At 36.0% G+C, this 25,867-nt stretch overlaps 8 protein-coding genes and 1 long non-coding RNA gene across 12 annotated transcripts in view; 7 read left to right on the top strand and 2 right to left on the bottom strand.

The window, feature by feature from the left end:
- On the top strand, nt 477-2,649 carry LOC104731018 (bark storage protein A-like). 2 transcript variants are annotated; one of them, XM_010450273.2, is made up of 6 exons: nt 477-855; nt 1,012-1,079; nt 1,506-1,613; nt 1,759-1,968; nt 2,070-2,249; nt 2,360-2,649. In XM_010450273.2, exons 1-6 carry the CDS (start codon nt 615-617, stop codon nt 2,534-2,536), a joined length of 984 nt encoding a protein of 327 aa, XP_010448575.1. In that variant the 5' UTR covers nt 477-614; the 3' UTR covers nt 2,537-2,649. The 2 variants fall into 2 exon arrangements, with proteins under 2 accessions (XP_010448575.1, XP_010448574.1); XM_010450272.2 differs by having other exon boundaries at nt 478-855; nt 1,506-1,661.
- LOC104731017 (esterase OVCA2) lies at nt 3,333-5,128 on the top strand. Its single transcript, XM_010450271.1, has 5 exons — nt 3,333-3,758; nt 3,893-3,991; nt 4,098-4,139; nt 4,223-4,352; nt 4,681-5,128. Exons 1-5 carry the CDS (start codon nt 3,558-3,560, stop codon nt 4,908-4,910), a joined length of 702 nt encoding a protein of 233 aa, XP_010448573.1. The 5' UTR covers nt 3,333-3,557; the 3' UTR covers nt 4,911-5,128.
- LOC104731016 (bark storage protein A-like) lies at nt 5,170-7,066 on the top strand. Its single transcript, XM_010450270.2, has 6 exons — nt 5,170-5,509; nt 5,641-5,708; nt 5,978-6,133; nt 6,222-6,431; nt 6,528-6,707; nt 6,793-7,066. Exons 1-6 carry the CDS (start codon nt 5,257-5,259, stop codon nt 6,949-6,951), a joined length of 1,026 nt encoding a protein of 341 aa, XP_010448572.1. The 5' UTR covers nt 5,170-5,256; the 3' UTR covers nt 6,952-7,066.
- LOC104731015 lies at nt 7,013-7,713 on the bottom strand. Its single transcript, XM_010450269.2, has one exon. The coding sequence runs from the start codon at nt 7,610-7,612 to the stop codon at nt 7,121-7,123; it is 492 nt and encodes a 163-aa protein (XP_010448571.1). The 5' UTR covers nt 7,613-7,713; the 3' UTR covers nt 7,013-7,120.
- LOC104731013 (esterase AGAP003155) lies at nt 7,956-9,185 on the top strand. The gene is made up of 4 exons (XM_010450266.2): nt 7,956-8,293; nt 8,395-8,535; nt 8,630-8,759; nt 8,846-9,185. The coding sequence occupies exons 1-4, from the start codon at nt 8,066-8,068 to the stop codon at nt 9,055-9,057; spliced, it is 711 nt and encodes a 236-aa protein (XP_010448568.1). The 5' UTR covers nt 7,956-8,065; the 3' UTR covers nt 9,058-9,185.
- On the bottom strand, nt 9,162-11,639 carry LOC104731014 (F-box protein FBX14-like). The gene is made up of 3 exons (XM_010450268.2): nt 10,792-11,639; nt 10,199-10,697; nt 9,162-10,100 (listed from the first exon to the last, which is right to left on the bottom strand). The coding sequence occupies exons 1-3, from the start codon at nt 11,421-11,423 to the stop codon at nt 9,330-9,332; spliced, it is 1,902 nt and encodes a 633-aa protein (XP_010448570.1). The 5' UTR covers nt 11,424-11,639; the 3' UTR covers nt 9,162-9,329.
- LOC104731012 (CBL-interacting serine/threonine-protein kinase 8) lies at nt 13,216-16,803 on the top strand. Of its 2 annotated transcripts, none has more exons than XM_019233338.1 (14): nt 13,216-13,711; nt 13,801-13,863; nt 13,953-14,024; nt 14,112-14,219; nt 14,302-14,376; nt 14,474-14,527; nt 14,613-14,738; nt 15,002-15,091; nt 15,451-15,573; nt 15,744-15,860; nt 15,956-16,072; nt 16,230-16,286; nt 16,428-16,453; nt 16,548-16,611. In XM_019233338.1, the coding sequence occupies exons 1-14, from the start codon at nt 13,553-13,555 to the stop codon at nt 16,609-16,611; spliced, it is 1,251 nt and encodes a 416-aa protein (XP_019088883.1). In that variant the 5' UTR covers nt 13,216-13,552. The 2 variants fall into 2 exon arrangements, with proteins under 2 accessions (XP_019088883.1, XP_010448567.1); XM_010450265.2 differs by having other exon boundaries at nt 13,225-13,711; nt 16,379-16,453; nt 16,548-16,803.
- On the top strand, nt 21,687-24,473 carry LOC104731011. Its single transcript, XR_758546.1, has 3 exons — nt 21,687-22,101; nt 22,346-22,435; nt 23,115-24,473. It is a non-coding gene; the product is annotated as an uncharacterized LOC104731011 (long non-coding RNA).
- The window catches only part of LOC104733323 (rhamnogalacturonate lyase-like), a 7,981-nt gene continuing 6,933 nt past the window's right edge, over nt 24,820-25,867 (top strand). Inside the window, exons 1-6 of one of the 2 annotated variants that reach the window (XM_019234255.1) lie at nt 24,820-24,940; nt 25,041-25,162; nt 25,267-25,326; nt 25,413-25,532; nt 25,604-25,723; nt 25,807-25,862. In XM_019234255.1, coding sequence (XP_019089800.1) covers nt 24,896-24,940; nt 25,041-25,162; nt 25,267-25,326; nt 25,413-25,532; nt 25,604-25,723; nt 25,807-25,862 — 523 coding nt within the window. In that variant the 5' untranslated portion in view covers nt 24,820-24,895. The remainder of the gene's footprint in view (nt 24,941-25,040; nt 25,163-25,266; nt 25,327-25,412; nt 25,533-25,603; nt 25,724-25,806; nt 25,863-25,867) is intronic. The other variant, XM_019234254.1, reaches the window with a different exon arrangement.

Below are 25,867 nucleotides of genomic sequence, written 5' to 3'. Positions count from 1 at the left end.
AGTTACAGAATTAAATTAAATCGTCGGATCTAATGAGTAATGAGGTACATCTACCACAAAATTGAAATATGTTGCCTGAGTTTATAGGATCATATCAATTAAAGCTAACAAATATAGGTGGACGATGTGAACTAAAATGCCTACTAAACTGTCGAGATCCCTAGTGGTATTTGTTTCTCTGGTACATTCATCAGCTCCTTGCCTCCTTCTACTTCCCTATAGTGAGTGAGATAAATGGGCCGGTGGGCTCTAGCTTTAGAATTAGAAAAGAGGTATAAATTATCACTGACAACAATTGGGTTTGCTTCTATAGTATGAATGAATTCACGACTATAATTAAATCATGCAGCTATGCTAAGCGTAAAGGTCAATTTTGTTTTCAATATTTAAATATCGCATGTTTAACGTATTTTATATAAAGATTAAAATATTAATTGATGAAATAAATAATCAACCAAACGAGAATTGCGTGGGAAGAAGAAACATCATACTAGTTTCCGCTCATCTGATGATCAGCCGCGCTCGTTCGTAGAGGCTTGGTTTTGACTTGCTATATATGTATGCGTATACCTCCTTAGCTGTGGATTTAAATCTCAAACCTTCAACCAATCAGTATGGCTTCCCATGACCACACTCTTAATTGTCTTCTTCCTCTGCTCTTCATCATCTTCATTTCTTTTTCACACGGGTCGCCCACACCTTTACGCAAACTAGAATCCGCCATTACCATCAGAAAAGTCAACCGTAGAGGACCTTACATCGGCCTCGTGACTGTCTTTGAGACCGAAGAAGATGCTTTTCTCGGCAGTGTCGACTTCAGACCCGACCCTACTCGTCCCTTCATGGATCTCTCTGGTATCTCTTAATGAACTTAATCTACCTCTTGAATCGATCTTGTTGTTTTCTACATTATATATATTCCTTTGTTTTTTAGTTAAATGGAAGTAATTAAGTTCCTTTGAGATCATATATAAGCTAGGAGTTTCTGATTATGAGTGTACATGAATGCAGGAAGACGTTTTCGGATTGGGAAAATTCATGGCAAGAAGGTTGTGTATGTCAGATGTGGCATAGGAATGGTGAGTAGTAACCCACAACATNAAAAAAAAAAAAAAAAAAAAAAAAAGAGATTATTTTGGTTATTTTTCTTACCTAAAAAAGTAGTGTACAGTACTAGGGATGATGAGCACATGCCAAATCAAGGTGTGGGCACATAATATATTAAATAATAAAATAACATAAAAATAATATTATTTTAAATTATTTTTCTTAAATGTTTTAGAAGATATTTATTAATATTACACATACTGTAAAAATTATTTACAACAAATATCAAATTAGTGGACTCAAAAGTCAGAAGCTAATACATTTTGAATTAAATTCCTAATTAATAATATAGTGAGTAAAATACGGACAGGGACATATTAGTATAAGAAAATAATTTTAAATCCATATCAAACCAACCCTCTTGATGGTAAAAGTTAATTCTGTAAAAATATATGCAGGTGAACGCAGCAGCAGCAACACAACAGATGATAGATGTGTTCAATGTGAAAGGGATCGTTCACTTTGGTATTGCAGGAAATATAAACAACTCCATGTCCATAGGAGATGTGAGCATTCCTAAGCAAATCACCAATGCTGGCTTGTGGGACTGGCTGGTGATTTTTCTAAATTTTACACAAGTGTTTGATATTGATATGTATAACTAGTTGCTTCTTCATATTGTCTGATGATTATGGTACGACTAATAAACAGAATCCAGACAAAGCAAAGGGAGGTGAGGATGTAGCCTACTTAGATGTCGGGAACTATAATGTTCCACGAGGAGATGGCAAAAACGAGCTAGGGACTATTGGATATAGTTACGAGGAATTATATTCAGTCAATGGTCCTATCAATTCACCTCAGAAAGTGTTTTGGATCAATACAACTCAAGAGTGGCTTCATCTTGCAGCTGGTCTAGAGGTTTGTTGACAATGATATATATTTGTTTAAGATTAGAGTTTTTCAGTAGTTCCATTGTTAAAGGGTTGTTCTTCATATATGGTATATATGCATGGGTGCAGAAGATGGAGCTTTTGCAGTGTGTGAATGCAAGTTTGTGTCTTCCAGAGAAACCAAAATTGGTGGTCGGATTAAAAGCAGCCACTGCTGACATATTTGTAGATAATGCAGCCTATAGAACTTTCTTATACAACAGTTTTGGGGTTTCTTCGTCAGATATGGAGAGTTCTGCAGTGGCTATGGTAAGACGACTGATACTACTTCTAGTAATATTATTCATGTTTTATTCATTAATGTCAATAAATTTGATTTAAAGTGATATTTTTGTTTGTTTGTGTTTTGATTTGACCAGACGTGCGTGTCAAATGGGTATCCGATAATTGTGATAAGGGGGCTATCAGATTTAGCTGGAGTAGGAGATAACACTGTTAGAAAGTTTGGATCATTGGCTGCCACTAACACTGCGAAAGCTGTATTAGAGTTCATTAAGAAGCTCCCATCGTCCCACAACACTAATCCCTACGTGTAACCAACCTCTTGTTATATTAAATTTTTGTATTTTTTTTTGTTTATCAAATAAAGTTGTTCAGCTTCTTTGCTGTTTTTGATGATAAAAAACAATCAATTCAGCTTCTTCTTTAATCTTATGTTTTTGAACTCTTTATTATTTGTTTTAACATAATATTTTCAAGGGAAAAAAAACATAAAAGATTCTTTATGTCTTATGTTTTTTTAAAAAAATGAACAAGAAGTTATTGAGCGCAGCCGCATGTAACATGTTAAATGAAACGATAACGACGTGGAAAGAAGAAATATCGTCTTACTAGCTCTCATACGCATATCAATGATATGCGGTATGTATACATATGACCTGAGGATTTAATTCTCTCAAACCAACCAAATCAGATGGCTAGCTATCCACCAGGACCACACTATTTTGTTTTCTTCCACGTTTTGCCTGTTTCACCCACACCTTCCAACAAACTATAGAATCCGACATTAATTACCATCAGAAAACTCAACCGGGGAGGACCTTACGTCGGCCTCGTGACGGTCATTGAGACCGAAGAATATGTTTTTCTCCGCAGCGTCGATTTCAGACCCGACCCTACTCATCCCTTCTTGAATCTCTCTGGTATCTTTAACTGAAGAGAGTGATCTTTCTTTTTTTTTTGGGGGCGTCAACAAAACAAAATATTATGACCCAAACAAAATAGAACAACAAGAAAAAGAGTTTATTATTTCTTTAGGGATATCTTAAAAAAAAAAAAAAAAAACTAGTACACTGTACACACACTAGGGACAATATTATATTGACACGCTTAATGGTCCACAAACAATTCTGTCCATATAATCGTTATCCCAATCTGGCGACCTTTTTTTTTTTTTGGTTGGTATTTTCGCATGTTTGATACAAATGTGAAGAAGTAAGAGATTGCATTTGCAACAGATAGCTTTATAATTAGGCTGTGAAGTGAAGAGGGGGAGAGAGACAACGATAACAAAACATTACGAGTGAGTTGTAAACTTGTAATGGGAAGCAAAGGAGGATGAGGAAACCAAGGTTTTTGTGTCTCCATGGATTTCGTACTAGCGGGGAGATAATGAAGAAACAGCTTTATAAATGGCCTAAATCTGTGATTGATCGATTAGAACTCGTGTTTCTCGACGCACCTTTTCCTTGTCAAGGCAAATCTGATTATGAAGGCATCTATGATCCTCCTTATTACGAGTGGTATCAATATAACAAGGTCGTCGTCCTTTTTGACTTTTGTTTTTTTCTCTCCCACCTGTTTCTCTTATATATATGTTGATGATACTCTCGATTCGTGTGTGTGTGTGTGTGTTTACTTACGTTGGGATACTTTCTTTTAAAAAAATTCAGGAATTCACAGAGTATCCCAACTTGGAGAAATGTTTTGAGTTTTTGGAGGATCGTGTGGTCAAGCTTGGTCCCTTTGATGGTCTCATTGGTTTTTCTCAGGTATGTAATAATCTTACATTTGAAATTGGCACCATCAACAGAGTTTGATTTTTTTTTGTACTCTCTTTTAAACTCCAAATTTGGTTTTTTTTTTTTTTTTTTGCAGGGGGCAATTTTGTCTGGGGCTATACTAGGAATGCAAGCCAAGGTACGTACGTGTCTATAACATACATACCACATATTCATCATAATTATATTAACATAAGGCTTTTTCTGATTTGAATTTCGCAGGGGATTGCATTTCAGAAAGTGCCAAAGATCAAGTTTGTCATAATCATTGGAGGAGCTATGTACAAATCCAAGAAGATGATAGAGAATGCATACTCGTCTTCCTTGGACACTCTCTCTCTCCACATTTTAGGTATATATATATTTGATGATCTGTGATAAGTTAAATAAAGGATTACAAGCATCCCTTCAAAAGGAACCAAAAACACCAATAATCTTACAAAGGAGAAAAAAGTAAGCTAGACATAAAAGTCTTTAAACTTAAACAACAACCAAGCTTTAGAGCTTGACATAATACTAGGAGGTAAAATAAAGGGCACCTAACGTCCTAAAGATAGCATAATGCCATATAGGACTATCGTCACAAAGGGTTCCCCACTGATCTGTGATTTAGTTTTGCCCAAATTCTCCAAAAAGGCTTCATTCTTCACATTTGATGATCGTATCTGGTTGCATTGCAGGAGAGAAAGATTTCGTGAAACATTCTGCAATCAAGCTGACAGAACTCTTCAAGAATCCGGTTGTCGTTCATCATACCAAAGGCCATATCGTCCCGAGGCTTGATGACAAAAGCTTGGAAAAAGTTACGGGGTTCATCGACACCATAGAGCATCTAGTGATGGAGGAAGACAAGAAGAATGGTGAAAAAACTAAGAGCACCTCCATTAGACAAATAATGGGGCGTCTTTAGCTATTAACTTAAAAAAAAAAAAAATTAATGAGTGTACACTAACCGAATAACATTTTAGAACCCTTAAGATACCTTATATGTCGTTACGGGATTGGTTGATGTTTTTTAAAAAATTTTGTATTTGGAAAAAAGAAACAATAATAGCGCGCAGCCGCATGTATAAAAATAAAATGAAACGAAACGATAACGACGTGGAAAGAAGAAATATCTTACTACTATTAGTTTTCTGCTCATAGCAGCCTCTCGTAGAGGTTGGACTTGGACTCTATTCTCTATATATCAATGATATGCGTATGTATACATATGAGCCTGTGGGTTTAATTCTCTCATACCAAACATTAATAAGATGGCTTCCCAGGACCACACTCTTAATTGTCTTCTTCCTCTACTCATCATCATCATAATCTCATCCTTCCACGTTTTGCCTGTTTCACCCACACCTTCCAACAAACTAGAATCTGCCATAATTCCCATCAGAAAACTCAACCGCAGAGGAACTTACATCGGCCTCGTGACTGTCATTGAGACCGAAGAAGATGCCTTTCTCCGCAGCGTCGATTTCAGAGCCGACCCTACTCATCCCTACTTGGATCTCTCTGGTATCTATCTACCTACTGAGCTTAATTACCATTTTCTAACTTAAGAGAGTGATCCTTTTTTGTTTTTGAGTTGAAAATGTAATTAGTTTCTGATTTTATGATGACTAGTACGTGTATACATATGAATGCAGGAAGACGTTTTCGAATAGGGAAAATTCACGAGAAAAAGGTTGTGTATGTCAGATGTGGGAGAGGAATGGTGAGTAACCACAGCTATTAATTATGACCCAAACAAAATACAACAAGAAAAAGAGTTTATGTGGTTATTATTTCTTAGAGATATCTAAAAAAACTAGTACACTAGGGATAAGGGCAACATTTATATAGGCCCAAATAAAACAATTGAAATGATAAGAAAAAGTTATCTCCACATCAAAGAAGAAATGAAGATATTTATTTCTTCTATTACTATTACACTTTGTATAGAAGGGATCGGAGATGGTAAATGTAATTAAGAAATATTTGCAGGTGAACGCAGCAGCAGTAACACAACAGATGATAGATGTGTTCAATGTGAAAGGTATTGTGCATTTTGGTATTGCAGGAAATATGAACAACTCAATGTCCATAGGAGATGTGAGCATTCCTAAGCAAATCACCAATGCTGGCTTGTGGGATTGGCTGGTAATAATACTAATTTAATATTGATGTCGAATTAATTGCTTCTTCTTTTCTAATGTTTTCTGATGATTTTGCTTCTGAGTAAAACCAGAATCCAAACAACGCAAAGGGAGGTGAGGATGTAGCGTCCTTAGATATCGGGAACTATAATATACCACAAGGAGATGGCAACAATGAGTTAGGGAGTCTCAGATACGGTCAGGAGCAGCTTTATTCAGTCACTGGTCACATCAATTCACCTCAGAACGTGTTTTGGATCAACACAACTCAAGAGTGGCTTCATCTTGCAGCTGATCTAGAGGTTGTTGTTAAAAATGATATTTTGATCAGATTTAGGAGTTTTGCAATAGTTCCATTGCTGTTAAAGGGTTGTTCTTCTTATGGTATATGGGTGCAGAAGATGGAGCTGTCGCAGTGTGTGAATGCAAGTTTATGTCTTCCAAACAAACCAAAATTGGTGGTCGGATTAAAAGCAGCCACAGCTAACATATTTGTGGATAATGCAGCCTATAGAAATTTCTTATACGATACTTTTGGAGTTTCCTCCTCAGATATGGAGAGCTCTGCAGTAGCTATGGTAAATTATTCATCTTTGAATCATTAACTTAACACTTTCATTTTGATTGTTTAAGTGATACATTTGTGTGTTTGATATGACCTAGACGTGCGCATCAAATGGGTATCCCATAATCGTGATCAGAGGATTATCAGATTTAGCTGGAGTAGGAGGAGATAACACAGTTCATAAGTTTGGATCTTTGGCTGCCACTAACACTGCCAAAGCTGTATTAGAGTTTATTAAGAAGCTCCCACTGTCCTAATATCTTATCTTTGTAACAACCTATCATCATGATGAATGTTTGAATCTAAGTGTTCTCTACTGATCGTAACAATGACACTATACGGTGTTTAAGCAAATGAAAACACTTGATCTGATATACAAACTGCGAATGCAAAAACATTAGAAAATACCTTACAAGTAGAATATTATTAGCGTTTGACAACTCTCGTTGAATCATCCTCATCATCATCGTCATCGGAACTCTGATTGTCATCATCGTCAGAAGGAGGAGAAGGATCGAGACGAGCGGCGTCTATAGCCCATTGAATCAGCTTCTCCACTTCAGCATCTTCTCCGATCTCATCCTGAAGAAGAACAGGTTTGGAAACAGAGGACGAAGAAGACGCGGAGGGAAGAGAAGTCTTCTTCAGAGCCGAGAATCTAAGCATGAGATCTTCCGGCGTTTCTTCAGTCACATCCTTTGATTTCGTCGGCGATCTCGGCCGTCGTTTCTGATGATGATCCTTCGTCTTCGTCTTCTGAGATTTGAGTGCGAGAAATCTAGAATGGAGATCTGGATCTAAGTAATCAGAAGAAGATCGAGAAGCGTGAGAGTCAACAGAGAGCTTGAGTATCATCTCATCTTGAGCAGCTTGAAGCAACAGCTCCACTTCATCTTCTTCCTTGCCTCTTCTCCTCATCTTCCCCCTTCTCTCGTATCTGTTGACAAAATTAATTGAAAAACACACAAAAACCGGATTTGACTTGTTGATTTAGAGAGATTATAGACTACAAATCCGGTTAATTACTGGTTCGATTTAATTGGACCGACGCCTAACTAGAGCGGGCACACCCAATGGCGTTTCTCACGCGTGTTAAGATTCCACTGACATAAGTTTTAATCTCGACCGTACGTTGTAAACACTGATGGTTTCATTGCCGTTGATATTTTGACCAAAATTTGCCAACCAATCAGGTTAGCCCAATCTAGCGACCCTCGCATGTGCGATACAAATGTGAACCACGATGATTCCTAGAAGATGAAGGAAGAGATTGCAACAGAGAGTCCCCTTTATAAAAGAGGCTGTGAAAGGGGGGGGAGAGACAAGACAAGACAACCATAACAAAATACATTGTGAGTTTGTGTAATAATAATGGGAAGCGAAGGAGGAGCGTCGATTGTGAGGAAACCAAGGTTTTTGTGTCTCCATGGATTTCGAACGAGCGGAGAGATAATGAAGATACAGCTTAACAAGTGGCCTAAATCTGTAATTGATCGGTTGGATCTCGTGTTTCTCGACGCACCTTTTCCTTGTCAGGGCAAATCTGATGTTGATGGCATCTTTGATCCTCCTTATTATGAGTGGTTCCAATTCAATAAGGTAGTTCTTTTTTTCTTTTCTTTTTTTATCCTCCTTTCTTATGTAGATGATACTCTCGATTCGTGTGTGTGTTTACGTTAGGAATTTTTAAAAAAATTCAGGAATTCACAGAGTATACCAACTTCGAGAAATGTTTGGAGTTTTTGGAAGATCGTATGATCAAGCTTGGTCCCTTTGATGGTCTCATTGGGTTTTCTCAGGGGGCAATTTTGTCTGGGGGTTTACCAGGAATGCAAGCTAAGGTATGTGTCTATAACATGCATACACCTAATAATAATCATAATTGTATTAACATAAGACTTTTTGTCTGATTTGAAATTTGCAAATTTTGTGCAGGGAGTTGCATTTCAGAAAGTGCCAAAGATCAAGTTCATCATAATCATTGGAGGAGCTATGTTGAAATCCACGAAGCTGATTGAGAATGCGTATTCTTCTTCCTTGGACACTCTCTCCCTCCACTTTTTAGGTATATTTCTGATTTCTCAACTCTTGTTTTGCCAAATTCTTCAAAAAAAGGCTCATTCTTTTGATGATTGTATCTGGTGGTTGCAGGAGAGACTGATTTCTTGAAACCTTACGGAACCGAGCTGATAAATTTCTTCAAGAATCCAGTTGTCGTTCATCATCCTAAAGGCCATACTGTCCCGAGGCTTGATGACAAAAGCTTGGAGAAAGTTACGGGCTTCATCGAGACCATAGAGCAGCATCTGGTGAGCGAAGAAGACAAGAAGAATGGTGAAGAAACTAATAGTAAGCCGAAATAGATGATGACGAATGATTCTTTCGAAAAATAATCCTGAAATGGTTGTAAATAAATCTGGCAATGTTTGTGAAAAAACGAAACCATTATTACCACAAAAACAAATAATAAGACGATTGATTCTTTCGTTGATTTCTCATAAACTTTTCTTCCTTCGCGGCTACACAACCAACCAAACCAAACGGTAAACAAGCAGTGTATCTGAAACACTTACAAAATTACAAACACATTCTCCATCCAAACATGGCCTCATTTGCACCCCCCAAGTTTTTGTTTTCATAAAATTGTTACAAACTTTGGAGCATCCTTCCTTGGGCCATCAAGGGACCGATACAAGTACAATGTCTCAACATAATCACCAGTGACTGTGTCATCGTCATCATCATCATCTGACCCAAACACCTCCACCACTACATTAGGCAGCGCATGAGCAACTTCCCTGCAGCCTCCTCGGGATAAGACACATGACGACAACCAAACAAACCTCATATTGCAATACCTATGCATACCAGAACGCAACCCAACATCCCCAAAGGGACTGTCCCTGATTTCAAGCTTTTGCAGTTTAGGACAACCCTCAAGAACATATCTCAGGGCCCTGTCACTGTTCCCAGCAAAAGCTACAGATAGCGTACGGATCAGTTTCCCGTATTCTCCTATATAGCTAAAAGCTTCATCTGTCAGTAACCCAGATACTGCAAGTCTGGTTAGCTTCTTGCAGTTTTTAACAATGGCACCAAATCCAACGTCCATTGGCTTTCCCGTCACATGGTCAGGCCTATGGCGACCCATAATGCAAAGCCTAAACACCGTAAGCTGAGGACAGTTCTCAGACATTGCTGTTACAGCTCCATTAGTCATCCGCTGGCAGAAGTACAGGATAGACTCTAGTTTTCTACATCCCTCTGAAATTGCTTGGAGGCCTACTCCTGAGATAGGACCTTCGCTGTCTTCACGAGGATCGAAAGGGAAAACCCGAAGCTCACGAAGCTCCTTGCATGTTGCTGCCACTGCTTGTAATCCTTCATCGCATATCGAGTCAAGAGCCTGCGTTATAAAAATTTCAAGATATGCATGTAACTCAAGTTCCTCATATAGACATGTTAGAAAAACCATACAGTAATGATAAAGAAAGATAAACATACCCAGAAGACTCGGATATTGTGACAGTTGCGTATGATGGGCTTGAGCATGTCAGGAGAAATGTTAGCATAACTGAAGTTAAGAGAGGTGAGATTAGCACAAACTGGAGAGATAGCTGGGAGATACTCCGGCGTTAAATCCCTGAATCCTGAGAGACAAGATATGGATTTACAAGCACGAAAAGCAGCTGCATAATCCGGTTCTTGTTCACCCTGAAGCACATTCTCTGGACTGAATGAGCCCGTCCCAAGACTCGTTAACTGCGGTGCTCGAACCATTAGTCGATGCAGCACTTCAAGGGAAACAAACCTGTTCGTTCTAAGTTTCTTCAAGAACGGTGACCTAACCACAAGCTCTTCCAATGCCTTGAAATTGATAGGGGATTCAACACAGTCAAAAGATAAAGACTCCAGATGCGTTTCACTCGCAGGAAAACAAGAAAGCCAATCCACCTCGTCATCGGTGACTTCAGACTCCAGCAAATCAAGAACCTTTAGCTGTCTGAAAACACATTCCCCACTTGATAAGTTGATGAGAAAAAAAAAAATTAAAACTTTTTCTGAAAAGACTCAACTCAACAGATCTACAAAGTTACCTGCATTTGTTAGCAACAACAGCGATACCACTAGTCCCAAAACCTTCACAGCAAACCAAAGTAAGCTCCTTGAAGCCAGGAAACGACTCAGCAAGAAGAGCTAAATCATCATCAGTAACAAACATGCGTTTCAAATGGACCTTCTCAAGCCAAGGGTAAGCCTTGGCAGTGGCAGCAACCCAAGGAGCGAACTGAGCTCCCCAATTACGAGGCATGAGATTAAAATCAGCAAACCTAGGTTTCCCTTTGAGCACTAAAGACCTAACACGCGTGAACCGGTGAGTAAGCCGAAGAGGAGAGAGCGAGTAACAGTTACCGATAAAAACCTCGAATCTGGTCTGAGCCTCGACACGCCACCACGATCTGCAGACCAATGAGACGGCGTTGCGATCGCATCTGGAAGTGAGGAACTGAAGCACGTTTTCAAGAACGTTCTCGAGGACGTGGTCTGGACAGGGCGGCTCGAAAGATTTGAAATTTCGGGACTTGTTGTTAGCCAATGCAGAAGCAGAGGAGGAGGAGGAGCAAGGTGGTTCAGAAGTAGCGGCGGCGGAGGAGCGTGTATCCAACTTGAGATATCTCTTAACATCCTCTGACATTTTTGCTGAGCTATCTTCTTCTTCTTCTGTCATACAAGTAGAAGTGAACACAAACACTCCAAAGACTCTTTTACTTGATCTTGTTAACAAAATGATCAATCAGTTTATGTGCAGACAAAAGTCCGATTCAGATGAAGAAGAGAAGAGATAGGTAAAAAGAAGCATTGGTTCTTTCGAGTTTTTGGTCTCTCTTCTCTCTCTCTCCACTTCACCTCCATTATTTGAGAGACTATTTCCCAATTTTTTATAAAATAAATATATATTTTTGTGTTGTAGCTTTTGTATGTTTGTAGCACTGTTTATGAATGAAAAGAGAAAAAGGAAACAAGTAAAAGAATGATCAAGTTTTTGACAAAAGGGGCAAAAACAAACATCATTTTTTTTTTATCACTTTTAAAGATTCGTCCTTGTTAAAATATTTAAGCTGTGACAGGTGACATATTTAGAGAGATTAAATCTGGTAATCATGTTAAACTTGTATCTGAACAAATTCTTTAAAAAGGATGTTTTGTACTGTTTTCATAAAATGTACAAATCACTTTTTAACCTTTTCTTTTTTTAGTTATGATTGTTACAATTTCAATCAACTTTTTTTTTTACACACAAAATTTAGAGGAAGAAATATTTGTTTGGAAGTTGTACAATGTTCATTCCTGGTCATCTTTTTGTAATAATAGATTAGATAACCAACTTAACTTTATATATATAGTTCAAATGAATTTTTGGTGGGGATTTTTTAGTGTTTTGGAAATTGGAATCATAGAAGCTTAAAAAAACTTCCCATATACGGATGGATATACCTAAGTGGCTTAGTCTACTACTTCTAGTCTTGTTTATGCTGCCATATATTAAACAAACCGTACGTCAAGAAAAACTAGAACACTATTTGCAATGTTTTATAATAGTCTCCACTAAGACGTAAATCTTGATCAAAGATCTCGAGGCGCTCTATATATCTTTGCTTTTATATGTTCTTACAACGATTCTCTTAAATCTTTGTAATGGTGAGACTGACATGGAGATTTCGACTGTGTTTCTTGAAATATATCAAAACAACAGGAACACAAAACGATAGAACCAGCGAAAAAAGATTAGAGATCCCCGCTAATGACTTGCATTGATTGATCTAAATATGGCCAGCCCAAAATTGTGACACGTAGATCAGATTAAAGAAGGCTTCTTCTCATGGCCAGGAAAATAAGTTTGGGCTTTCCGTTGCGGCCTTTTACACCTCATAATATGGGACGAAAATAACAATGAAGCCAAAATAGAACAATGATCAAAGGTTATCTATCTATCTACTGCCATTATTAACGTTTGTTAATCAACATTTTTAATGGGGGGGGGTTGGGTTGAAGAGAGATATGCATGTCTGTCTTATTGATTCAACTATCCCTTTCAAATAAACAATATGCTGTTTAACATTCTGAAAAGGCAATCATTAGAAGAATATCGATCACTTCAAAATAAGCTGCTTTCCGAAGTCAATTTAATAAACAGAACGGGTCACTCGTATCAACAACGTTTTAATTCGTCGTAGTCTTGCTATAACTAGTACCAAATCGGTCATAAAAGTCTCTATAAGACAGGTGTGTGTATTTTTCAAAAGCTAAGGAGAGTCGTATATGTGTGAAAAATCATGGTATAAAATGTTTGACCTTGTAGGCTTATTATACAAAGAAAATAATGACGTGTAAAACCCAAAATATTACTCTACTAGAATTTTAGAATGTGGCAAGTAGTCGCCGAACACGTCTCTCTCTCTCTCTCTCTCTCTCCTCGTCAAAGTCTCTTTTTCTGACTCCTCTCTTTAACTCCTCCTTTCAATTGTTTGGCTTTAGAATTTAGATTCTTTAATAGTACTCCGTTTGATGTAATTAAGATCATTTAAACACGTATCTCTTTCCCAAATTTGGGACATTCCTAGTATTAAAAGCTTGCTTTAATTATCTCCATCTTCTATAATCTGTATATTTGTCCTTATAATTCAATTTTTAAATTCGAAAAAAGGATCATCAACTCTACTTTTTCTGTTTTTGTTTTCTTCTCTTGCCTTTCCTCTTCTTCTTCTCTCTCTCTCTCTCTTTAGTTAGTCTTTTAGCCCTAGAGAGACTTGAAATGCAGCAGTGAAATTGAAATTGGAGATTAGAGTAAAGCAAGAGATGGTGGTAAGGAAGGTTGGCAAGTATGAATTAGGTAGAACTATCGGCGAAGGCACCTTCGCTAAAGTTAAGTTCGCTCAGAATACGGAGACCGGTGAGAGCGTCGCTATGAAAATCGTGGATCGTAGTACCATCCTCAAGCGCAAGATGGTTGATCAGGTTCTTACTTACTCTCTTCGATTTGATTTTTGGCTGAGATTTGTTTATTCATTCAGTTGTTAAACAAACACTAACAACGATTTGTGCAGATTAAGAGAGAGATCTCGATAATGAAGCTTGTTCGTCATCCTTGTGTTGTTCGTCTTTATGAGGCAAGTTTCATGTTTTTTGTTTCTTCTTCTTTGCATAAAAAGATCCTTGCTTTCTTATGGGAATTTGATCTTTGTTCCTTTTTTTTTAGGTTCTGGCGAGTAGAACTAAGATTTATATCATCCTGGAGTACATTACTGGTGGTGAACTGTTTGATCAAATTGTGAGTAATGCTCTCAACTCAAGTACGCGTTTTTTTTTTTAACTCGGTAAGACATTATCTCTGATTTCACTTGTTTCATTGCTATAGGTTCGTAATGGGCGTCTTGGTGAATCAGAAGCTAGGAAATACTTTCAACAGCTTATTGATGGAGTTGATTACTGCCACAGCAAAGGTGTCTACCATAGAGATCTAAAGGTGAGTTCTTGCTGACAGATTAACACCCTTCCTTCCATCACCTGTTTGTTGATTTGATGATTGACTTGTGTGTCAATTGCAGCCGGAAAATCTTCTGTTGGATTCTCAAGGAAACCTTAAGATATCTGATTTTGGCCTCAGTGCCTTACCTGAGCAAGTAATGGGGCTTTCTGTTTCATGTTTTCTTTCAAATCTCGGTAACTTAGTTTGTTGTTGCATCTTTATGAATTAAATTATCTTACTTTGATCTGTAGGGAGTTACCATCCTAAAGACAACATGTGGAACTCCCAATTATGTTGCTCCTGAGGTATATCATATATCATAATGTTTTTAAAATATGATGTGTTGTTTTTGATTGTAGCTTATGTGTTCTTGTCTGTTTTTGGTTTTAGGTTCTCAGTCACAAGGGTTATAATGGTGCTGTGGCAGATGTATGGTCCTGTGGGGTCATACTTTATGTTCTCATGGCAGGATACCTTCCATTTGATGAACTTGATCTGCCAACTTTATATAGTAAGGCATGAGCTCTTCTGTTGTTGCTTCTTGATTCTTTGTTATGTTGATTTGTATTGTTTCTTGTTTCTGTCAAGTTTAATTATCCCAATGAAGCATTAGGTTTTAACTAGGAATATCTATAGAAATTGCTATGGCTTAATTATTTTCACTGTGGTGGTCAAGAGTCCATTCTGTAAACCTAACGTGTTATGTGGCTAGGTGCTTGTGTAACGTACTATATTTCTGATATGGTTTCCTTTTCTTCTTATTTTCCAACATTTTTCAGATCGACAAAGCTGAGTTCGCTTGCCCTTCATATTTTGCTTTGGGGGCAAAGTCCTTAATTAATAGAATTTTGGATCCAAATCCCGAAACTGTAAGTTTTCAGTTTCCTTGCGGAAATCTTTGCTTGAATTTTTTCCCAGCTGCTGTGCTATAGAGATGTATCACATGTTGAAAGAGTAGCAGCTTGAAAGAACAGATATCTAGATTACATTATAATCTTTGACAAGATGCGGTTGAATCATATCTTTATGTTCTACACTCAAATAGACCCTGAAAGTCTAAGCATATTCTTTCATAACTGTCCTGGATCATTTGGAAGGTCTATACAATATGGATGCCAACTGAATGCATTACATAATATAGTTGTGGGTGAAGTTGTCCACAGTTACTCTTTTCATCTCAACTTGCAAATTCTGACAAATGTAGCCTTGCTCATTTCTTTTCTGGCAGCGAATTACAATTGCAGAAATCAGGAAAGATGAATGGTTTCTAAAGGATTACACTCCTGTACAACTTATCGATTACGAACATGTTAACCTGGATGATGTATATGCTGCTTTTGATGATCCGGAGGTAGCATTCAGTTGGCACTATTCTTCGTCCCCTATTTGTTTGCTGTTGAGTATTGTGTATAAAGCATGTGTTTCCAGAGTCTCTTGTTGTTCTAATTTTAATGAGATTATTCTTTCTGCCTGCACTCAGCATGATGTAATATATGTTCTATGTAACATTATACGTTGCAGGAACAAATATATGCACAGGATGGAACAGGGGACACAGGTCCACTGACTCTAAATGCGTTTGACCTAATTGTTCTATCCCATGGCCTGAACCTCGCAACTCTTTTTGACCGTGGAAAGGTACAATGCTGGGCATGACCGGCTGTGTGCATTCCTCTTCCTTATTCAGTTGTCTTTTCTCATTTCTCCATGTTATACAATTATTGCGTTCACAGGACTCCATGAAGCATCAGACGAGGTTCATCTCACACAAGCCAGCAAACGTGGTTCTTTCAAGCATGGAAGTTGTGTCGCAGTCCATGGGCTTTAAGACGCACATTCGTAATTACAAGGTGAGAAACTAGAGCAAGAGTTTCTTAGGCAAGGTCTTCTCATCGGTTGAAATTGCTTCATTGTTTTTGGTGATGTGTAGCTTAATATGTCTTGAGAGCCTCCTTTTTATTTAGATTCATCATCTAAACCTCTATTGGCCTCCAATTTCATTTTCAGATGAGAGTAGAAGGATTATCTGCAAATAAGACGTCTCATTTCTCCGTCATTCTAGAAGTAAATTCTCTTACATCTCTTAATACCAATCTATCTTTTTACTTTGGTCTCTCTATGTCTCAACTCTTCATAAATTATTTTCAAATCTGAAGGTCTTCAAAGTTGCACCATCAATTCTCATGGTAGACATTCAAAACGCAGCAGGAGACGCAGAAGAATACCTTAAGGTTAGTTTCAGAAGAAGACCTTAATTGTTATAAGTGTCACCTTGAGGTTTGTGTGACTCGTCTCAGTATAGTAAAACCAGTTTATGTTTTGCAGTTCTACAAGACTTTTTGTAGTAAGCTTGATGACATCATTTGGAAGCCGCCAGATGCATCTGTAAGAAATCGAATCACCAAGGCCAAGAATAAAAGTCGACGTTAAATCCATGTGTGTTATTATAGTCAAGCAGAGCTTTCACATTTAAAAACGATATGTAACTCTCTGTGTATCATTGTTTCTTAACTGCTTCCCTCGAATGAATATGTGTAATGTACAAGCTTGTTGATTTGTTTTTAATTAATGAATACATATAGAAGATTGTAGTAAAATTTATACGATACCAAGACTAAATGAAGAGAAAACTGCTCACAGCTTCTCCTGATTTCTGTAATCCCCTCAACATGCATATTCTTGGATTAACATGCCATGATCACTAATATACTACAAACTATGTAAACATCAATTTATCTAAGTAGGTACGTCAACATCATCCACCATCTCATTGCATCTCGTAATAAAAACTATAGTTCATTATAAAAATATTTTTGCCTCATTTGCGCGGCCACAATATTCATGCAAATTCTCGGTTCGTATCAGCATCCTCTCCGCAATACTTAAAAAACAAAAAATGTTACCGTATGCATATCATTGACATGTACAGCTAGCCCTGGGCGTTCAGATCGGATCGGATTTTTCGGACTGGGATATATACAATCCGTTTAGAATCTGGTTATTTTTCGGATCAGATCGGTTCAGATTTTTTAATCTTTTTAAAAAATCCGAACTGAAACCGATGCCCTTATATATATTATTTGGAAAGTAAAATTAATAAGTTGGAATCGTTCAGATGGTTAGAGGGTATGTTCCCTAACCTCATGGTCACGGGTTCTCTTTAAAATTTTATAAGAGATCTATTTATAGTTAACGTGCTTCTAACAAGGCCCAAAAATAATATCATTTAAAACCAAATATATAAAAAATTAACTGTTTATTCGGTTTAGCGGATAACCGATCGGATTTTGGTTTAGATTTGTTTAGAGTCGAAATCCGATTCACAATCAATACAGAAACCGATCCAAACCGATTAATTCGGATCAGTTCGGATCGGTTTGTTCGGTTTTGGATTATATGCCCAGCTATGTACAGCCACCGTGAGCTTGTATACTGTGAGAAAACAGGACTTGATCACTTGAATACGTACGGTCTGGTGCTCGACTGGAGGATCCATGCATGCTTCTAACATTATTCTCATCACTTTTTCAATCTTATCATTTTGAGTATATATGTAAATGTGTATACTGTTAACTAGGGACGACAGATGTTTATTAGTTGGTTCTACTCGTTCTTTAAGGTTGGTTGATAGCTTAGCTTGTTCCGTGCCACGTTTTGGGATAATCTTTGCAGCATAATTTATTAAACAAGATTCCATGCTGTTCCAATTGGGTATTCAGTAAAATGCTAACCACCTTTGTAAAGTGAAGTGATCACAGTAAGACGAGATCAACACATGGATTAAGACGTTTTATTACTGACCATTTAAGTGGTGAGTACTTTCTTCTTACAATTCGTACATAATAGTGGTTCCGTATCAACTAAAGGCACGAATATTTTTTATTTTTATTTCTTTCATTTTAGGCTTAAATAATAATATTCGTCCACCATGATGTAAAACCAAAAGTGTGATATTGAGTTTGACATTTTATTATTCCTTAGTGCGACTACAACAATATGTCAATATAATATATGAATTATTCACTTAGGCTTGAATAATATGATTCGTCAAACCCTGATTTTGAATTAAAAAATGATACATTAAGTTTGACATTGTATTATTCCTTATTTTTTGGTAAAGTTTAATTATACCTTATTTGTAAAAACAACAATACTATTCACCAACTTTATTTAGCATAATGTTTTTGACACCCGAATATAATCTTTCATTATATAACTCGCCGAGTCTTCCAGGTGTTCGTCAGATGCGAACCAATATAATCCGAACTAATTATTATTTCGATTGGAGAATTTGAAATCCAACTGATCTATAATGTTTTTAGATTTGTAATTAGCGATTTAAACCATACGTATAAAACCGGATCCGTATCCTACAAAAAATCAATCATGATAATTAAATATGGAATACCCATCTTAGAGTTCTACTGCAATGTATTAAAATTCAGTGAGTAATCAAATCTCATTACAGAAAAAAAAAAGAAAAAAAAATTAAATCTCATTTTACGTAAAATAACAAAAAAAAATTATAGTTTATTCACAAATAATTAACAAATTATTAATTAGATAATTCACAAATTGGTTTAGTATTACGAAAAATTGGTTTCGTATTTACAAATTGGTTTAGTATTCACATATGAGATTTACCGATATGTTAAACTAATATAACCATCATCATCGTGATCACTATCCACCATCGTTGTCATCAATTTTCTTATATTATTTCACAGCTTAACCTACTACAGTGTTCGTGGCTCTTCCGAATTGACAAATCTAATGTTGTTTTATGTCAAAAGGACGAGAACAAGTTGGTCCATAACACTATAAACATAACCAAGTAGCTGCAACTTGGTACTTCATGCTTAGTATTTTATACAGTTCTCTTTTTTTCCCCCTTGATAATGACGACGAAGAAATTCAATCCAGTAACAATTTGATTTTTTTTTTCATTACTTAAACTATTGCAAGTTACAACACATCTTTCTATGATTCCGTTCTTTTAACTAAAGTTTCCATATTAATTACTTTTGAAAACTTTTAACAGTATAATATTAGAAATGATTAACAATAATATATTCCATCAACTAAGTTTCTTTACATATTATTGATCATACGGCAAGTTGCTTATTTGGTGGCCTTTGTTGTGCCAACATGAATTTGGTTCAAAAGAAGCATGCAAACTGAAACAAATCTGTATAGTCGACTCATGCATGTATTTGGAAGATACAGCCAAACTTTTGTATAAATGTAGGGAAGATGCATGCATGATGCATCGCATAAACAATATTTCTAACTATTTCAATAAAAGCTGGGGAAGTTGGATTATTTCGCGTTCATTGAATTGAGTTTTCAAATCTACGAAAATCAGGTTACTAACTTAATTATAAAGTTACAAAACATCGGAACCATGCATCTCTTATACTGTATGCATATATTTAACTTATTATGTATTCGTTTTTAATTTGATCACATTTTCGAAATAATTAAGACTAATATTTTAGTAGTTCCTTTATACTATAAAACTTAGGGTTTGGCTAAACAGGAGAATTAGAAAACGGTGTGCAATAATTTCTCTATGATCATTATGAGATTTTGAAACATATGTGCTCACTTCACAGCTCTATTTTTCTAAACGATCGATGATTCTATTGAGCGTTTTTTTGTACGTCGGTTAAAATTCGGATGTCTTTCATTTTTGTTAGAAATCGGATGGTTTCAACTTACACTATACTTGGTAAATAAAACAATTGTATTATTAAATATATTTTGTTCTAGAAGCACTTGCATTTTAATACACATTCTCAAGAACTCGATCGAATGAAATTTCCATACTTGAATAAAATATACAAACTGATCTACGAGTAAATCTATAAATCCGTGGTCCTCCATCATCATCAAAGAAGTAACTAGCGAAATCTGAAATGGAATAAACTAAAATAAACTAACAAAAAATGTACTCGAAGGAATATATAAAAATAGGAGCCTGACAGATCCGGAAGGAGCTAGAAAAGAAACGTGACTAATTTGTATTCATTCAAGGAGACAACTAATCAAAGCTTTTAACTGTATTTGGTCCATAATGGTCAAGTTGGAGCTGGACATGTGTCGTTTCTACTTTTTCTTCTTCCTTCGCGACACTTCTTCTTCTAGTATTTTTCTCTCTTTTGTTTAAAAAATTTAGGTTCATATTAAAAAACAATTCACTGGTCATCTAATGGCTTCGCCTCCGTTCAGCTTGGCCGACATACCCTAGTAGTCAGTCAACCTTTTTTATTTCTTCTTTGCTCTTCCATAGTGGATTTCTATAAAGCTAATACGCAGAACTTTTTCCTTTTCTTTAATATAAATGGTAATAACCCTTTAATTTGTTAATATAGATACGTAAAATAGACAAACAATATTGTATGACAGCAAATAGATATCAATTTATTTTTTTCAACACGTTATTTTTTTCTATTTTTTAGTCTATATTACTAATAGACTACATCTGATGAATAATAAAATAAAAAGTGGGTTCACTCCACAAAAAGATTTGTTTTCAACCACGACAACCATTCAAATTTTGCATATATTGAAAACGTTGTGGTGAAATTTTGATTGGGATGTTGGATGCTAATTGTAATAAAAACTTAGGTAAAAAGAAGATGGTATTTCATTAACGATGAACGAGTTTATAACCAGCTATAATTTACCGTATAAAGTAATTACAGAAAATATGGTTATTCTAATAATGGATATAAAATGTGCTTCCCTAATTTGCTTTTGTAATATATCTCCTTAATGTACAAATTAATTTTTTTTAACATATATTTTCTTCTAATTTTATGCAGTTTAGAGTATTTTTAGCCGCATTCTACTTTAGAGTCAAAAATCTATTATAAAGTTACATTTGCTCTAATCATATTCTATATATTACTCTAAAATAGAAAATTATGATATTAGATTAATTATATTCTCAACTGTATTTTTTACTAAAAACACAGTAAAGACATTTCCAGTCCCACTTTATTCTAGAATTAAACCTCTATTATATATTAACATTTACTTTAACTCTATTTTATATCTTACTCTAAAATAGAATAAATAATAAGATTTCTTTATATTTAGAGTAATTATATTCTTAACTCTAATTTTTTTTATATTAACTCTATTATTAGTAACATATTAGAAAAAAATAAATTATGTGCTATTTTAGAATTTTAGAGTTTACTCTATATGAATAAAAATAGAAAATACATTAGAGATGTTCTAATTAATATATGGAAGAAAAACTATACTCTATTTTAAAGTTATTCTATAGTAAAGTAAAAAATAGAAATATACGTCGGAGATGATCGCAGACTTGATGATAGTCTCACTGAGCAAGTGTACGACATAGAGTCGACGAAACCGAAGCGTCACCGATCATGATATAAAGTAGTGGAAGAAGTACNAAAAAAAAAAAAAAAAAAAAAAAATAGAGAAAGACGCACGAGCGAGCCGCTTCAGTCCAGATGCGAGACCTACATGTCCACCCTTCCCAATTCAATTAAACTATTGATTGAGAAATCTCTCTCTCAGATTAACGCACTAATCAAGACTAGTACTCTAATTAAGTAGTAGTAGTTTATAAAAGAATTAAGCTCGTTCTTCCTTGCCATTACTTATATAAAACCCTCTCTCCCGTTCGTCTCCTCAACTTAATCCTCCTCACTGCTCTATCTCATCTTTCTCTCTTGCCCTAGCTTCATCAACTCCTCTCAATCAGCTAAACATCATATTTCACCTCACTTCAAACCGGCTTTTTTCCTTTGATTTTGTTTGTTTCCCCCGGTGGGATCTCGTGACGGAGAACCGCCATTTGATCTCTCGATGTTATTCGTAGCGTCGATTACTTCTACGGGTTAGTCTGAATTCAGAGTATCTTTCTTAACTTTGTGATTTGATTCTACTTTGATGACATTTTGTGAAATCCCCCCCCCCCTTGATGAATTCTATATAAGTTTCCGCTTGAAATAGGAATTATTAGTGATTGATCAGCTGCATGAGCTTTTACTTATCGGAATTCCTGAGCTGCAGATCCGATTTAGGATTATGTTTTATTTGGTTACTAAATTATGTATCTAAAGTTTAGTTTGCATGTGCAGATTTTGATATGCCCATGGGCTGAGAGAGAGAGAGAGAGGATGAGAGTTTTCTCAATCTTGAGTGGATCTGTCTCCTCTTCTTGTTTTCAGGTTTGGTTTCTCTTCTTCACTATTTTTTTTTGTTTGTATTAGATGTATTTGCTAGTTTCATACCTTTGAAGATCGCACTTCTTCTGTGTTGTTTACTGAAGAACATCTTAATTAATAGTTTAGTTATGAGCATAAAATAAAAGACTTGTTATTTTCTTGTGTCATCAATTTAAAACAAAAAATACTTTCACACAAACTATATGATAAGATAATAGGCTCATTCAACCCCCATTATGCTCAAGGGGTGAGAGTTGAAAACACCCTTGCGAGTGATACTGATACAACCTCTCTTTTAAGATAGTTTTCATCTGTGTTCACAGTCTCTGGATGCCACATATATGCAACCTAATTTCTTTGAAAAAGCAAATGCCTAGAATAGATTCCCCCCCAATACATTGAGAATGTTGGATGCTTTTATTTTGCTTAATGTCTTCTAACAAGAGAAAGTAAAGAAAACTTCTTGTTTCTACTGTCGAGAAATCAAAAATTTCATTGACTGAATGTAAGCAAGTCATTTTTTAAAAATTATAGAGTTTAAAATGAAAAAGGCTACTTTGCAATTGCATCAACTTGCAATGCATGAATTTCAAGTTTATATCATCAACTTAAGTGTGTGTATGCTGCTCGTGGTCACAATATGAATGTGAATCTGAATATTCATTTTCCTTTGTCAACGCAGTTGAAAACGGGTACATATAATCGAGATAAGATTGACTGAGATGCGGCGCAAATCCATTTTAGTATGGGACCGCTGTGGTTGATTAAGCGGAAGACTTGGCAGGTTTGCTCGAGTTATCTCTCTTGTCTAGACCATTTGTGAGAAGGGATCTTTTGTTTCCACCAATACCCCCACCAATCTCTAAATCTGCACTAAGTATTATTCTCACACTACACTTTTAAAACCAATCCTATGTTTCAGATGCTTTCCTAGCCTAGAATGCATTGTTGTGCGAATATGTAATGTCTTGGCACATCAGGGTTAGTTTCTTCTGTACCCCTCTAGATATTCTCTTACTGTGTAGGATTCCCGAGCTACCAAAACTTTAAGAAATTAGAGAACTGTAGCCGATCCCCATCCTATAAGAAAGGTCTACTCTGCAGGTCACAGCTATTAGAGCCGCACTCCTCATAGTTAACGTGTTTATTTCTTCCATCAAAATCTGATCCTTGATAAGCTATATTTAAATATTAAAAGTAAGTAGATAAAAGTGCATTAGTGGCTTTTCCTTAATTTCCTTTGTGTTCCAAGTCAATTTAAGATGATTCTCGAATTCATATAAAATCGTTTACACCATGGACATGATAACTAAGGTCTAAGAATTTGTATCGTCTTACGCTAGTAGCTACACTAGTTTCCTAAGAAATAAAAATGGGGATTGGTGAGGTGGTTGGTTATATTCCCTTCTCATCGATGGTCTAGATGTGCGAGGTGACTCTCATGAATTTGTGAAGCTCCCAAGATAGTAATGGTAATTCCTAAAAAGTGGGTTAGATTTTCAGCTTGTGAATTTGTTGTATTGCATAATTTTCATGCCAATGAATCCTCCAACACAGGTGATGTTTCCAATTATAGTTGTGTAAGCTTTTTTGGGGATTGAGTAAATCATCCCATTACTCAAACTAATGTAAATGATGGATGCAGTAGTGAATTTGTTGCAAGGTGAATAGGTTTTGTTGCCTTTGCAAGAAGGTTTTGTTGCCTTTGCAAGAAGTAAAGAAGACAGAAACAGGTTGTAAGATAAAGCACAAGTGTGTATATATGGATGAAAGAGGAAAGTGGACGGAAGGTGTAACCTTTGACTTGTGGTCACTGATGTTCTCGCTCATCCATTTCATGCTGCAACAGGAAACAACAAAAGGAATGGATGACGTAACGCCAAGCATTAAGAGGTTGCTTGTAGACTTGATAATAAATCACTCCATTACTAACGTAATATTTGTCATCTTCCGTAGTTTCTGACTACCAAATGAGACTATGTATCTTAGCTAATGTATCATTACTGTGCGTAAATGATAATGTTATTTTTATTTGTGGGACCATGGTTTCCGAATAATTAATTTTAACATAGAAATCATATTCACATAAACCCAAATTTGAAAATATTGGTTTCATCTTATGTACATGTGATATGTGGATTTGAATGAGCCTGGGTGATGATGATCGCTATGTTCAATTCCCTGCTACTTTTCAATAACACGTTTCACAAATGTAACATCTTGCGTGCGATACTGAGAATAGACCAACCAAGGGAATATGTTAGAATACAGTACTTACCCAAAAAGTTAAAAGAAAAAGAAGCTTTAAGCTTAAAAGATACCACTTGTCTAAACTTGAAGAAGAATCAAAATATTTCTACAAGCTGAAGATTAATCAAACTTATCCACAGATTGTTTATCTACAAAAGCTTCGACCTCATATCTCTGAGAAAACCCAAGAAAGCAAGAGAGCGAGAGGAACTTATGTCGAACCAATATTCTGTTCAGTTGGAAGTCCACGAAAACCATGTAACATATCCTTTTAAGCACAGCTTCTTCTATAAATGTTTGTCCATATGTTATATGTAATGTATATATATATATAAAATTATGAATATGGCAAATGCAGGTGGTGATTGGAAATGGTATAGTCCAAGTGACTATATCAAAACCAGATGGTTGTGTCACCGGAATCTCTTACCAAGGCGTCGACAATGTACTAGAAATTCGCAACAAAGATTACGATCGAGGGTAGTAAATTGAATGTTTGTACTTTGTAGATACGTTATATGCATATATGCATGGATCAGTCTATTATTAGTTATACAAACTTCATATGTTGTAAACCAAACTAGGTATTGGGACCTTGTGTGGAGCGAAGAAGGAGCAACTGGAACCACAGGCAAATTTGAGCGGTAAGTATGCATCGATCTAGCGAGCATATAACAAAACAAATCAAGTCAGGTCTTTCTATAATATTTATATACTTTGGTTGAGGCAGGACCAAAGGCACAAGTTTTGAAGTGGTAGTGGAAAATGAGGAACTGGTTGAGGTTTCCTTCTCAAGGAAATGGGATATTTCTCTCCAAGACAGTATTGCTCCCATTAATGTCGATATGAGGTATAATATACAACATGCATATATATGTGTGAGAGTGACAGAGAGTTTGATTTGGATATTGTATCATTCAGGTACATAATGCGTAAAAATGTAACTGGATTCTACTCATATGCAATTTTTGAGCATCTACCCGAATGGCCGGCTGTTAACTTGCCTCAGATAAGGATTGTCTACAAGCTTCGTAAAGACAAGTAAGTAATGTTCAAAATGAATCTTTCCCTTTAAAAAAGAACTTATATTAGTATACATACTTATGTGGAAACGTTTTCTGCAGGTTTAAATATATGGCGATTGCTGATAACAGGCAGAGGAAAATGCCACTCCCAGAAGATAGA

Source organism: Camelina sativa, chromosome 12 (assembly GCF_000633955.1).
Source record: "Camelina sativa cultivar DH55 chromosome 12, Cs, whole genome shotgun sequence".
Classification (NCBI taxonomy): Eukaryota; Viridiplantae; Streptophyta; class Magnoliopsida; order Brassicales; family Brassicaceae; genus Camelina; species Camelina sativa.
Note: the sequence above shows the minus strand (reverse complement) of the source record. Positions and strands in the feature narration are given on the sequence as shown.

Excerpts from the sequence above, each read along its gene's own strand:
- LOC104731013 (XM_010450266.2), top strand. The coding sequence starts at position 8,066 with ATGGGAAGCGAAGGAGGAGCGTCGATTGTGAGGAAACCAAGGTTTTTG. Across the intron at positions 8,294-8,394 it reads AGTGGTTCCAATTCAATAAG|GAATTCACAGAGTATACCAA; the intron begins GTAGTTCTTTTT and ends AAAAAAATTCAG. Across the intron at positions 8,760-8,845 it reads TCTCTCCCTCCACTTTTTAG|GAGAGACTGATTTCTTGAAA; the intron begins GTATATTTCTGA and ends TGGTGGTTGCAG.
- LOC104731012 (XM_010450265.2), top strand. The coding sequence starts at position 13,553 with ATGGTGGTAAGGAAGGTTGGCAAGTATGAATTAGGTAGAACTATCGGC. Across the intron at positions 13,712-13,800 it reads AGCGCAAGATGGTTGATCAG|ATTAAGAGAGAGATCTCGAT; the intron begins GTTCTTACTTAC and ends CGATTTGTGCAG. Across the intron at positions 15,574-15,743 it reads CTGCTTTTGATGATCCGGAG|GAACAAATATATGCACAGGA; the intron begins GTAGCATTCAGT and ends TATACGTTGCAG.
- LOC104731015 (XM_010450269.2), bottom strand. The coding sequence starts at position 7,612 with ATGAGGAGAAGAGGCAAGGAAGAAGATGAAGTGGAGCTGTTGCTTCAA.
- LOC104731017 (XM_010450271.1), top strand. The coding sequence starts at position 3,558 with ATGAGGAAACCAAGGTTTTTGTGTCTCCATGGATTTCGTACTAGCGGG. Across the intron at positions 3,992-4,097 it reads GTCTCATTGGTTTTTCTCAG|GGGGCAATTTTGTCTGGGGC; the intron begins GTATGTAATAAT and ends TTTTTTTTGCAG. Across the intron at positions 4,353-4,680 it reads TCTCTCTCTCCACATTTTAG|GAGAGAAAGATTTCGTGAAA; the intron begins GTATATATATAT and ends GTTGCATTGCAG.
- LOC104731016 (XM_010450270.2), top strand. The coding sequence starts at position 5,257 with ATGGCTTCCCAGGACCACACTCTTAATTGTCTTCTTCCTCTACTCATC. Across the intron at positions 6,134-6,221 it reads CTGGCTTGTGGGATTGGCTG|AATCCAAACAACGCAAAGGG; the intron begins GTAATAATACTA and ends GAGTAAAACCAG. Across the intron at positions 6,432-6,527 it reads ATCTTGCAGCTGATCTAGAG|AAGATGGAGCTGTCGCAGTG; the intron begins GTTGTTGTTAAA and ends ATATGGGTGCAG.
- LOC104731014 (XM_010450268.2), bottom strand. The coding sequence starts at position 11,423 with ATGACAGAAGAAGAAGAAGATAGCTCAGCAAAAATGTCAGAGGATGTT. Across the intron at positions 10,698-10,791 it reads GTTGTTGCTAACAAATGCAG|ACAGCTAAAGGTTCTTGATT; the intron begins GTAACTTTGTAG and ends ATGTGTTTTCAG. Across the intron at positions 10,101-10,198 it reads ACAATATCCGAGTCTTCTGG|GCTCTTGACTCGATATGCGA; the intron begins GTATGTTTATCT and ends TTTATAACGCAG.
- LOC104731018 (XM_010450272.2), top strand. The coding sequence starts at position 615 with ATGGCTTCCCATGACCACACTCTTAATTGTCTTCTTCCTCTGCTCTTC. Across the intron at positions 856-1,011 it reads TCCCTTCATGGATCTCTCTG|GAAGACGTTTTCGGATTGGG; the intron begins GTATCTCTTAAT and ends ACATGAATGCAG. Across the intron at positions 1,662-1,758 it reads CTGGCTTGTGGGACTGGCTG|AATCCAGACAAAGCAAAGGG; the intron begins GTGATTTTTCTA and ends ACTAATAAACAG.